Source organism: Equus caballus, chromosome 12 (genome assembly GCF_041296265.1).
Source record: "Equus caballus isolate H_3958 breed thoroughbred chromosome 12, TB-T2T, whole genome shotgun sequence".
In the NCBI taxonomy this organism is placed as follows: Eukaryota; Metazoa; Chordata; class Mammalia; order Perissodactyla; family Equidae; genus Equus; species Equus caballus.
This window is the reverse complement of record NC_091695.1, coordinates 27274368-27288744: the sequence shown is the minus strand read 5'-3', so window position 1 is coordinate 27288744 and position 14377 is coordinate 27274368. Positions and strand designations below refer to the sequence as shown.

General features: G+C 34.7%; 1 protein-coding gene across 1 annotated transcript; it reads right to left on the bottom strand.

Moving 5' to 3' along the window:
- Nucleotides 1-7018: 7018 nt before the first annotated feature.
- OR5B3 (olfactory receptor family 5 subfamily B member 3) lies at nucleotides 7019-7957 on the bottom strand. Its single transcript, NM_001391741.1, has one exon. The coding sequence runs from the start codon at nucleotides 7955-7957 to the stop codon at nucleotides 7019-7021; it is 939 nt and encodes a 312-aa protein (NP_001378670.1).
- Nucleotides 7958-14377: the final 6420 nt, after the last annotated feature.

Below are 14377 nucleotides of genomic sequence, written 5' to 3'. Positions count from 1 at the left end.
AAACTATAAGTGTTGTTATAAATATTATATGCATATACATTTTTCAAAAGAAATTTTAAGTTCACAGCAAAATTTAGAGTAAAGTGTAGAGATTTCCAATGTACCCCCTGCCCATATACATGTACAGCCTATGTCATTATCAGCATCCTCCAGCAGAAATACATTTACAATTGATGCACCTGCATTGACACACCATAATCAGCCAAAGTCCATAGATTACCTTAGGTTTCTTCTTTAGTGTTGTACCTTCTATGAGTTTGGACAACAGTGAAATGAATTTTATCCATCATTATAGTATCATACAGAGTATTTTCATTGCCTTAAAAATCCCCTGTGGTCCACCTACTCATCCCTCTCCTCCCTCAACCGCTGGCAACCACTGAACTTTTTACTAGCTACATTGTTTTACATTTTCCAGAGTGAGATATGGTTGGAATTATACACTACGTAACATTTTCAGACTGGCTTCTTTCATGTAGTAATATGCATTTAAGTTTTCTCCATGTCTTTTCATGGCTTGATAGCTCATTTCTTTTTAGTGTTGAACAATAATCCATTGTCTGGATGTACCAGTTTGTTAACATATTCACCCATTGAAGGACACCTTGGTTGCTTCCAAGACTTAGCAATTATGAAAAAGCAGTTATAAACATCCATGTGAAGATTTTTGAATGGACACAAATTTTCAAACCTTTGAGTAAATACCAAGGAGCAATTGCAGGATCGTATGGTAGAAGTATGGTTAGTTTTGTGAGAAACTACCTAACTTATTTCCAAAGTAGATGTACCAATTTGCATACCCACCAGCAATGAATGAATGTCCCGGTTGCTCCACATCCTCACCAGCATTTAATGTTGGCAGAGTTCCAGATTTTGACCATTATAGTATATGTGTAATAGTATCTCATTGATGTTTTAACTTGCATTTCCCTGATGACATATAATGTGGAGCATCTTTCATTATGCTTATTTGCCCTCTGTATACCTTTTCTAGTGAGGTATCTGTTAAGTTCTTTGTCTCTCTTTTTAAAACAGGTTGTTAGTTTTTTTATTGCTGAGTTTCGAATGTTCTTTGTATATTTGGATAACAGTCCTTTACCAGATGTGTCTTTTGCAAATATTTTCTTCCAGTCTGTGGCTTGTATTCTTATTCTCTTGACAGTATCTATCATAAAGCAGAAGTTTTTAATTTTAATGAATTCCAGCTTATGAATTATCTCTTTCATGGATTGTGCCTGTTGTGTTGTATCTAAAAAGTTATTGCCACACCTAGGGCCACCTAAGTTTTCTTCTTTTTATCTCATAGGAGTTTCATAATTTTGTATTTTACATTTAGGTATAAGATCCATTTTGAGTTAATTTTTCTGTAGGAGGTCAGGACTGTATCTAGATTTATTTATTTATTTTTTTTTGCATGTGAGTGTCTAGTTATTCCAGTATCATTTGTTGAAAAGATTATTTTTGCTCCATTGTATTATCTTTTCTCCTTTGTCAAAGATCAGTTGAGAACATTTATGTAGATGTATTTGTGGGCTCTCTTTTCAGTGCCAATTATCTGTTGGAATCTTTGCCAATACCACACTATCTTGGTTGTTGTAACATTAAGTTATACTAAGTCTTGAAGTTGAGTAGTGTCAGTCCTCCAACTTTATTCTTCTCCTTCATTATTGCGTTGGCCATTCTGGGCCTTTTGCCTCTCTATATAAACTTTAGAATCAATTTTTCAATATCTACAAAAATAACTTGCTGGGATTTTGTTTGAGTTTGCAATGAATCTACAGATAAAGTTGGGAAGAGCTTACATTTTGACAATATTGAGTCTTCCTACCTACAAACGTGGAATATCTATCCATTTATTTGGTTCTTTTTGTTTTGTTCATCAGTATCAGAGTTTGTGGTTTTCCTCTTTAGATCTTGTACATGTCTTGTTAAATTAATAACTAAGTATTTCATTTTGGGGTGCTAATATAAAAGGTCTTGTGTTTTTAATTTCAAATTCCACTTGTTCATTCACAATATATAGGACAATGATAGAATTTTGTATGTTAATCTTGCATTCTTACAACCTTGCTACAATCACTTATTAATCCTAGGAGGGTTTTTTGTTCTATTCTTTTAGATTTTTTACATAGACAATCATGTCATCTGTGATCAAAGACAGTTTTTATTTCTTCCTTCCTAATCTTTCTCCCTTTTATATCAATTTCTTGTCTCACTGCATTAGCTACGACTTCCAGTACAATGTTGAAAAGGAGTGGTGAAAGAAGACACCATTGTCTTGTTCCTGATCTTAGTGAAAAATCTTCTAGATTAAGAATTGCCAAACTCAAAGCAACCAGATGCACAACTGAAAGTGAATAGTTAAATAAACTCTGTTATATAATTAAACTGGAAGATGATTCAATGATAAAATGGAATATTATTGATTCATGCTTCAATATGGATGAATCTAAAGTGGAATTTAAAATGAAAGAAGCAAGATATAAAGGTTCCAATTGTGTGATTCCATTCATACAACATAGTAATGTAAAAAACTCAAAGATTTCCAATGGTTGGGGGAGAAAAGAGTGGTTTTCTATAGAAGGGATGGAAAGGGAAGTTTTAGGTTGATTCAAATATTCTCCATGGTACTGGGCTGTATATACATGACTCTGCATTTGCTAAAACCCATAAGACTATACATAGCAAAGAGTGAAATTTAGTATGTACAAATTAAAAAGAATCAGCCAGGAGAATCTCAGGAGTGAATATAGGCTGTTAAAAAAAATCTAATTGCACTACAAATGTATGACAACCTCATCGGAAGAAGATAGGGAAGAAAATGAGCTGACTTAAGTAATGTTGGAAAACAGTGTATTGGTTGGAAATTGCAAGGCTAAAAATAAAAGAAACTATAAATATCCTATACTTTAGTTGCTAAAGTTGTTTTTCATGGGAGTATAGATTAACAATTATGGAACTGCTTTATTTGCATACTGGAGTCACAAGAATAAGTTAACAGTTGGGGATTGTTAAGAACCAAGTTTCTCACTGTCAGAGATGAAAGTTAGGAATAAGAAAGGGGGAAAGTTGCGATGAAATACGGTAAAGTCAGAGGCATCAGATATAATGGATAGGTAGAGAAAGAAGTAAAATTATAAATGTATACAGACTCCTAAATATACACCTCCTACTGCTGTCGACAAGAGGGCCTAGAAGTAAAACTCCAGTATAAGCAAGCACACTCAACATCCAAATCTTGTCTTTTACATACCATTCTCTAATAAAAGAAAAGAAGGCTCTTTGTAGAAATAGTTGATTCTGTGGTGGGAGTAGAAAAAATACAAGATGAGCCTAGAGCATTGTGTGGTACCATAAAATAAGGAAGTGCTCATAAAACAAAAGGAGGAACCTATGTGAAAGGGACACAGGAGAAAACTGAAAGAGCTTCAAATGGTGACAGTGGAAAAATTTGAGCAAAAAATAACCTATATTGGTTATTTCCCATAATGTAAAATAAATAAATGAGAACATACTAATATAAATAAATGAGTAAATAAATAATCGAGGGAAAAGAGACAAATTTTGCTAACCAACTCCAAATAAGTTATTTAAATATTGGCTTCTCCCAGAGATGGAGCTTAATTCTCCACCAGCTAGACTTTGTGACTTATTTCTGAGGGTAAAGTATAGAAAAAGAAGGGAAAGTAACTCTACAAAATGGAGGAAGCTTGCGTACTTTATCTAGGACTTGTGATTAAGGTTAACATCATTAGTGATAATTTATGGTGGTAGCATGTACCATTGATGTGATATGATAAGAAGAACACTTTACCTTAGCGGTATTGCTCTCTAAAAATTACAACCTCATTCTAATCATGAGAGAACACCAGAAAGTCACAATTGAAGGACATTCCATGAAACACCTGACCTGTACTCCTCAAAACCATCAAGGTCATCAAAAACAAGGAAAGACAGAGAGCTTGTCACAGACCAAAAAAGATTAAGGAAACATGACAACCAAATGCAAGAAGAGGAAAAGGATATTAGTGGAAAAACCAATGAAATCTAAATAAAATCTGAAGTTTAACACACAATATTATGCCCATCTAGGTTTCTTAGTTTCACAAATTCACCATGGTAACATAAGATTACACTCAAGGGAAAAATTAAACTAAAGTTTTGCTGGCTTCCTATAGCTGCTGTAACAAATTACCACAAACTTGGAAACTTAAAGAACACTTATTTATTCTTTCACCATCTGGAATCTAGAAGTCCAAAATCAGTTTCCCTAGACAAAAATCAGTGTGTTGGAAGAGCAATGATCCCTCCATAGGCTCTGAGGAAAAATCCATTTCTTGCCTTTTCCATCTTCTAGTGGCGGCTGGCATTCCATGGTTTGTGGTCACATCATGTCAGTCTCTGCTTCTAAGGTCACATTGCCCACTTCTCTTTTATCTGTGGTTCAATCTCTCTGGTTTCCTCTTATAAGTACACATGGAAGCGACTTTATGGTCCACACAGATAATCCCAGATGAAATCCTTAACTTAATCATATCTCTATAGTCCTTTTAGGCCATATAAATTAACATTGGAACGTTCCAGGAATTAGGATGACCTTTTGCAGGCCGTTATTCAGATGGCCAGAAGGTTACAGTGAACATTCTACACTGTTTTTTTTTTATAACTCTAAAATAATTCTAAAATTAAATAATTATTTAAAATACAAATTAGAAATGGTTCCAAGAGGAGAAACATCACCATAAAGGTAGAAGTGAATATTTGTGTTATATTACCCTGTCCCATAAGTACCAGAATGAGAATATTAGCATATTCAAGCATAATCTAACAAATATTAAAATATTGAGGCTTCTTATTGTATAGAGATAACAAATTAGATAAGGGTACACGTTTATGTGGGTAGTTTTTGTATAGTATAGCACTCCCTATATATAGAGGATATATAGAGAGTATATATATATATATGTAGAGAGAGAGAGAGAGAGGATCAAAACTAAAAGTATAAAGGTTGTGTATTATACTATCATATCGAATGTACATTATCTTTGTTGTTGACAGATACTGTCATGTTTATATTCCATATAAATACTTAGAATCATTTTAGTTAATTATATTTCATATGTATGAAGTAATTTTCAAATATAATGATACTAAACCTTTAAATAATCTCATATTTAATGTTTTTTTCTGATTTACTAAATAGTACTTATTTGAAGTGTTACTTGCCACTTAATGAGACATCACTTCTAAGTAAAAATAATGACCTTGTTTCAGATGATTCTCTTGATTATGGGATCCAGGAAATCATTGTGTCCAAACACTAGAGTGCAAGCACTGAGTAAGAATACAGATAAAAGTATTTCGGCAAAAGAGAATTAGCCATGCTTCTTGAAATGCACTATACCTATATCTAGAACTTTTATATTACGGATGATACACTATAGTCATCAATGGTTTAGAGATTCAACATATTGATACAGTTGGACTCAAAGTTTAATTATTTTATTCATTCATTTAACAATTATTTATTGAGAATCTACTATGAAATAGACACTCATTTATCTACTGAGGATCTTGTTGCAAACAAGACAGACAAAGCCACTGCTTTTATGGAGTTTAAATTCTAGTTGGGGAAGATAGATAATAAACAAGTGAACAAATAAATATACAATAGGTGATGGCTTATAAGTACTGTGAAGAATAACACAGACTGAAAGGACAGTGCACATGGTGAGTAAAGAGTGACTATTTTATAAAGGTGATCACAAAAGAAATCTATAATAAAGTAACATTTAAGTAATAACCTTAATGGAGTAAGGGAACATTCCACAAAGGGAAGAGTAAGTACAAATGCCTTGAGGCAGTAATGTGTTTGGAGTTTGTCAGATTGTGAAGAAATGGGAAGAACATCAGTGTGAACAAAGTAAGGTAAAAGAACAAGGTAGTAACAAAAGATAATTTAAATCAACAAAAGTCAACATGAAATACCAGCATTAACAATTTCAAAGCATTTCCAGAAGCAAAATGTACAACATTATTGGTTCTCAGTGAATTATTTAATAGTGTGAAAGTTAGTAGTAATATCTGAAGAAATTGAAAAATACTTTTATCCTTCCTCCATTTTTCTTATACTCTGGCTATATTATCCTTTTGAAAATTCTAATTTGAGCATGGTGGTTCTATCAAATGACTCAGTCAAAACAAATATTAATTCATTTAAGACGTTATATTTATATATCTCTCAATAAAATGTGCTCCTAAAAAGCACAATTTTATTTAATAGTATATCACTTTTATTATCAAATTAGGACTCTTAGAACAACATTCAACTAAAAAACAAAAAATCTTAGACATAAATTTATATTCTAATATATTGCAAATATGTAAATTATCATTGTTATTAAAATTAGCAACATTCCATTTAATTATGGCAAATTTCCCACTCCAATGAATATGTATCCTCTTGGGGCATATGGATGCACTTTGTTCATGGTCTCATTTGTGCCACTATTTTATGACTATTTGTATTGATGTGGTAGAAAAAAAATGCATGTAGAACAAGTGAATAAAGTAATATCCTTAATAAAGTTTTGACAAACAAGCCCCAAGGCATCTTAGGGATTTTTCTTTAGGTATATTTCTGGACATAATGTTTCCTTTTTTCAGGATGAGACTTTTTTTTTCCGCTGAGAAAGATTCACTCTGAGCTAACATTGGTTGCCAATCTTCCTCTTTTTTTTTTCTTGAGGAAGATTAGCCCTGAGCTAACACCTGTGCCAATCTTCCCCTATTTTGTATGTAGATCACCGTCACATCACGGCAGAAGAATGATTTAGATCCACCCCGAGGATCCGAACCTGAGAATCGAGGCCACCGAAGCAAAGCACGTGAACTTAATCACTACACCATGAAGCCGGCCCTGACAAGAGACTTGAATAGATAAGAATGTCACTGTGCAAACTTAATTTTACTGTGGCCGTAATGAAATTAGGTTACTTCACATTGTACAACATTAAAGTCACAATCCTAAAGACAATTTTGCCTCTGAAACAACCTTCATGAATGCAACCTTGACCTCCTTGTTCCTCAAACTATAGACCACAGGGTTGAGCATGGGGATGATCATACTATAGAATACAGATGCCATTTTGTCTGTGTCCATAGAATGACTGGAGCTGGGCTGTAAGTACATGAAGATAATAGTTCCATAGAAGATGGAGACTGCAGTGAAGTGGGAGGCACAGGTGGATAGAGCCTTCTGATATCCTGAAGCTGAGTGCATCTTTAGGATGGTGATAAATATGATTACATAGGATATCAAGATAACCAGGAGGGCAAAAAAGATGTTGAAGCTCACTACATAAACAAGAACCAGCTCACTCACATGCCTATCAGAGCAAGAGAGAACCATGACAGCTGGAATATCACAGAAAAAGTCATGGACCACATTGGACATACAGAAAGAAAGACTGAATGTGTCTCCAATGTGGATGGAGGCATTCAGGAAACCACAGATGTAGGAGCCAGTGGTCAGGCATGCACACACACCTGTTGTCATGGTGGTGGAATAATGTAGGGGTTTGCACACTGCTGCGTAGCGGTCATAGGCCATTGAGGCTAAGAGGTAATTTTCTACAGTGGCGAATGCTACAAAAAAGAACATCTGAGCAGCACATGCATTGTAGGAGATGACCTTGTCTACTGTAATAAAACCAGCCATGACTGTGGGAGTGACAGCTGAAGAGTAACACAAATCTACTAGAGACAAGTTACTGAGGAAAAAGTACACGGGAGTGTGGAGATGAGAGTTCAACAGAATCAACATGATAATCCCCAAATTCCCAATCAGAGTGATGATATAGATGAGGGTGAAAGTTATAAACAGTGGGAGCTGCAATTCTGGGGCATTGGTTAGTCCTAGGAGGATGAACTGTGTCACTTCTGTCCTGTTCTTCATCAATGTTGAGAATCAAAAAATGCTCTGTTTGTGAGAAGATAGAAACAGAGTGATACCAAAGAAAGCTAGATTGAAAAGTGTATATACAATAATAATTATTATTTCATTATGGCAATAACTTGTATTTCAAGACTCTCCAGGTAAAAATGGGCTTGATAACAGAACTTAGTGCATTAATTATGTATAAATTTACATACTGTTGAATCCGAGGGATCATCACGGATCATTTTTCCACAACTTTTCAAGTTTATAAATCTATAAACTGAGATATAGGAAATTAAATAAGTTGACCAATGGCTTGTCCAAAATGAATATATCTACCAATTCACTTTTCCCAAGCTAATAAAAGCATATTTACATGTTGCTGACCTGCCAGGGACTGCTGTTGACACTTTAAATGTATATTCATTACATCCTCTCAAGAACATTATGAGTTTGATTTGTTATTACATTCATTTAGATGATAATTCACAAGAGATTGAGTAAATTTTTCTAATTAAATTAGAATTAATTGACAAGCCATGCTTTGGACCAAAGTCAACCTTTGCATCCACATGGAATGTTTTCTAATGTTCTTAATTGTATTCAAATCAACTTGAATTTAGCTCAGTTTATAATTACTCATTGTCTCGATTGGTCCAAATTCAGAGTTTGGGGTTTTGCAGCGAAGTAACTGAGAGAAATGTGTGTAGTAGATGTGGTAGGATAACCGGAGCAGTGTGGACATGTGCAACCAACAGAGGCAATTCTGAAGAGAAGGCAAAGGATTTGGTATAGAGTTTGGGTTCTGGGATGAGGAGCATATCAGCCCTGCCATTTACTACCTATGAGTCATTAATCCTTACCTAACTCACCTGAACCTCAAGTTTCCGTCTATAAAATTAAGACAGTAAAGAGACCTGCTTTACAGTATTATTGTGAGAATTAAATAAGGTAATGCATTAAAAAAACAATAAACTCCTGGGTGTTTAGCATAGTCTGATGAGCTTTATTTATTTATTATTATTAGGATGGAATGATTGTCTCCATGTTGGTGTGGGCAAAATGAGTTGCACCCTGCAGGGCTTCTGGTGTGCATGAGTTTTGAAGTCTTAAAGACTTCCTCTTCAATTTGCCTTTTTTCACACACTAGAGTAACTTAGATTTTCTGTGCTCCCCAGTGTTTCTCACCTTTGCCCATGCAATTGACTGTTCCAGAAATTCCATGTGAGCATTCATTTGCTTAATTTCTCCCTTGAAATCCATATTTTAGCTTAAAAGAGTTCCTTTTTCTTAAACCCTTTCTCTCACTACTCTCATCTCTTAACAGAATCACAGAGATCAAGGGTTGAAAGTTGCTTGTTTGTGGGCTGTCTTTAGACTGTAGATCTGCTGTGGTGGCAAACACTGTGTTGCAAAATATTTTATTTGAATCTGCTCTTGTGTAGGAACAATATTTTAAATCTTTTTATTTAAATTGGAAGCCATTGGAAGGGTATCGGTCTTCTGCTAACTAGTGACATCTTCTTCCTAAAACTTTTCCAACTTCACTTTACAAGCCTATCCCATGAAGACATTATGTTTGCCAACCTTAACACACATGACCACTTTTAGCATATACTACATTTTATAACCAATACAGCTTCATATATAAATGTATGTGAGTGTGTGTGTGTGTGTGTGTGTGTGTGTGTATAAGGTAGGTTGTATTATTATTTCTACCTTATCACTAGGGAAATTGAGGATTTGAGAAGTTATTTGATTCTCTAAAATTCCACAGCAAGTATGAGAAAGAGTTAAGATTCAAGAGTTAAATCCACTTTCCATCTAATCAAAAGTCTATGCTTTTAGCCATTCATTGTCAACATGTGTAGATGTGCTAATAATAATAACCATGAAATTATACGGAGAAGTTTAAAATGCAATTTGGATCTTTTTGATTTATATTAGACACTTTTGTACTTTAAAGATCATTTCACTCCTCTTCTTTTTTTGTTGTTTTTTACCTCCAATGAGAGGCCAACATTTAGTGAACAAGATAAAACTGCCAGTTGATCAATCAGAGAATCATTTGTTAATTTTTTGCTCATATCTTTAGGAAAGCAGGATGATGTTTCATAACTATCAGTAAACTCCCTATTGATAGAAGTTTTGACATTTATACCCCAGCCTCACCTCGGTACTTTAGAAAAACATTGAAAATATCTATTTCTGTTCTCAAATAACTTTAAGTATAGCTGCCCCACTTCTTTTGCATAAATTAAACTCCACACTAAAAATGTTTAAGTAATAAAGATGCTTACCTGTATGCTGGGAGAGAAGGAACAGTCAATTCTGAATAGTGAATCTGAAATCAGAATATCAGTCAAATAATGCATAGATACTATTAGGGGAGCTCTCTCTCAGGTAGCTGTCAGAAAGTTCCAAGTTCCCTAAGGCAGGGAAAAATAGAGGAAAGGATAGTAACGTGGTTCAATTCCTGAACCTACCATACGTTCTCTCTGTGTCCTTAGAGGAGTCACCTACCTCCTTTTCGTTTGTAAAATGAATATAATGAAATCACCTTTGTTGTCCTAGAGGATATGTCTGGAATGAATATATCCACCAACTCACTTTTCTGAGCCTAGTAAAAGCTAATACTTTCATTTAGCTCATCTGCCAGGAACTTCTCTATATACTTTACATGTATATTCATTGATTCCTCTCAATAACACTAGGAGGTTGATTAATTATTATATTCACAACAATTATGAGGCACAAGGAATTGAAAAATTTATTCATGTTCAAACAATTAATAACTGGCAAGCCACACTTTGGAATCAAGCCAACCTTGAGACCAAGGCAGAATGGTTCATAACTATGTGCTGTTAATTTAATTTAAATAACATTGAATTTAACTCAGTTTACAATTTCTCATTGTCTCCATTGGTCCAAACTCAGTGTTTGGGTTTTGCAGTAAAGTAACTGGGAGATATATGCATATAGATGTATTGGGATAACTGGAGCAGAAGGGGCATGTATGACGAATAGAGAAAATTATGAGGGAAAAGCAAAGCATCAGGTATAAAACTTGGGCTCTAGGGTGAGGTGCATATAAGTCTTATCATTCACTACCTAGGAGTCATTGGTCCTACCGTACCTCCCCAAAACCTCATTTTTCCATCTGCCAAATGAAGACAGTAATGAGATCTATCTTAAGGTATTATTGTGAGGATTAAATAAGGTAATGCTTAAATAATAATGAATAAAAAGCTAGCGTTTAGCACAGCCAGATGAGTGCTAGTTATAAAACTATTATTAGGATGAAAAGATAGTCTTCATGTTTGTTTGGGAAAAATGGATGGATGGTGACATACAGGACCTAAAGTATGGATTAGTTCTGAAGTCTTAAAGTCTCTCTTCTCAATTTGTGTTTTCTCACACACTATGACCACTGAGATTTTTCCGTGCACTCCAGTGTTTCTTTGTCCATACTCACTCATGCCATATGATTGGCTGCTCCTAAAATTCCGCCTGAGCTATTCTTTTGCTTAATATCTTCCTTGAAATCTATATTTTAGCTTGAGCGAGTCTTTGTTAAAATCATTCTTTCTGTCATTACTATGATCCAATTGTTGAATCACAGAGATTAAAAATTGGAAGTTCCTAGTGTGGGGGCTAATTTTGGCCTGCAAACCACATGTTGTAAAATATGGTGTAGGGACAGTATTTTAGATTTTTTCATTTGAATTTGAAGATTTTGAAAAGGCAGCCATTCTCTGATAACTACCATTCCCCCTCTTCGTCTTGCTAAACCTTTCGCAACTTCATTTTATACCCCTAGCCCATGAAGATACTATGTTTGACAATCTTAATATGCATGACCATTTTTAGCATATGTTATCTTCTACAGCCAGTGGTGTATATAGTGCTTTATATATAAATGATGTGTGCATGTGTGTGTGTGTGTGTGTGTGAGAGTACAAGGAGTTTACATTATATTATTATTTTACTATAAGAAATTGAAGGCTTGCGATGCTCTAAAATTGCACATCTACTATGAGGAAGGGTCAAGAATCAACATTAAATTCACTTCAACTTAATCAAAATCTGTTCTTTTAGCCACATCACTGTCAACTTTTGTAGATGTGCTATTAATAATAATCGTGAGATTATGGGGAAAGTGTTAAATGCAGTTCAGATATTGTTAATTCATTGAAGACCCTTTTGTCATTTAAAGAAAGAACATTACTCTTTTCTCTTTTCTCTTTTTTTGAACCTCCAATGAGAAACCAGCAGAGAGAGAACAAGATGTAATCATCTCTTATTTAATCAAAACATCACATATTTTATTTTTCTGTTCATTTTCTTTGGGAAAGCAGCATATTTCATAAGAATCACTAAAACCCACATTGATGGAAGTTTCGACATTCATATCCCAGTCTCTCTTCAGTACTATAGAAGAATGTTGAAAAAAATCTATTTCTGTGCTTAAATAACTCATAGTTGGTATAGCTGCCCCACTGCTTTTGCATAAATTACACTTTCCATTAAAAATGTTTATGGAACATAGGTGCTTACCTGTCTGCTGAAACAGAAAGAACAGTCGATCCTGAATAGTGAGTCTGAAATAAGAAATTCAGCCATGGAGTAATTAATAAGTACTGTTAGACAGGCTCTATCTCAGGTAGCAGTCAAGATGTTCAAAGGTCTCTGAGGCAGGGAAATATGGAAGGAAGAATATCAACATGGTTGAAGTCATGATTTTACATGCATTCTTTCTGTATCCTCAGAGAAGTCACTTACCTCCTCATTATTTGTAAAATAAACACAATAGAGTGGCTTTTCACATAACTCATGGCATGTGTCTATACATAGCAAATAAGGGAAAGTTTACAAAACACCTTACAAAGAAGTTATCATTTTAAAGTCTCTTGATGTTATTTTTGTCTTGGTTTGTTTTCTTTGGCCATGGTGGAAGGCTCACATCAAATCCTCAGGTTGGGAGAAAGCCTGTGTGTACTAAGGACTATTAACAGTTAGATGAATGCATGATGACCAAATGAGGTTGGCACGCAGTTTGGTCCCTTTAAAATGATGTCGCCTTGAGTTCTATTGGGACTTCAGATGCTAATTTCTGAGAACCCATGAGAGAATAATAGAGACATGGACTCCATGAATGTCCCCCTTGAGGACATTTATAGCTTCTCATTGCACTTTTCTAGGAAAGAAGCAATTAATCTGCCTAGGGGGACTAAGCTGGTTATTTTCATACTGCACACATGTTTTTTCGTATGACTTGTTTTATTTATTTTCTCATTTTCTAATTAATGTATATAAACATACAGTAACATTCATACTTTAATGTATAGTTCCAAGAATTGTCAAATTATGGTCTTGTGACTTTACCACAATCATCTGCACAAATTCAGCCAACTTTCTTTCCAGTAAACTTCTCCCACCCACTGTCCCTAGCAAACACTAAACTGTTTTTGTGCAAATAATTTGCCTTTAAAAGAAGAGCCTTAATTATAATTCTAGAATAAGCAGTCTTTGAGTCTGGTGTCTTTCACTTAGCATGATATGTTTGAGGTCCATCTATATTTACATTTATATTTACTGTTACTTGTATAATTGGGGAATATATTTTTATTGCAGAGTATTATACCATTACATGGACGTTATGGATTGTATTTCTTTTCCTTCTGTCTTTTTTTTTTTTTTTAAGGAAGATTAGCCCTGAGCTAACGGCTGGCAATCCTCCTCTTTTTGCTGAGGAAGACTGGCTCTGAGCTAACATCCGTGCCCATCTTCCTCTACTTTACATGTGGTTATATGTGGGATGCCTACCACAGCACGGCGTGCCAAGTGGTGCCATGTCCGCACCTGGGATCCGAACCGGCAAACCCTGGGCCTCTGAAGCAGAAGGTGCACACTTAACTGCTGCGCCACCAGGCCAGCCCTGGATTGTATTTCTTATTCCATAGTTGAGGAACATTTGTGTTTGTTCTAGTGTTTGGTGATTACAAATAAAGCTGATGTACACTTTTGCCTAAAGATTTTTGTGTGAACATAAGTTTTCATTTCATTTGGGTAGACACCTACCAGTTGGATTGTTTGCTCATATGGTAAGTATATGCTTATTTTAATAAGAAACTGCAAAACCATTTTCTGAAGTGGCTCTACCATTTTAAATTCCCACCAGCAATGAGTTCAAATAGTTTCACATCCTTACAGAGCTTGATATCTTAAAGTTTTTTTTTTTTTTGCAGGAAAATTGGATTATAACATTGTATAGCTTTCAGATGTACATCATAATATATTTCGAATTCTGTGTAGATTACATCATATTCACCACCCAAAACCTAATTATAGTCTATCACCACACACATGAGAATAATCAACCTTTTGCCCTCCCGCCTCCCCCCCTTCCCCTATGGTAACCACCAATCCAATCTCTGT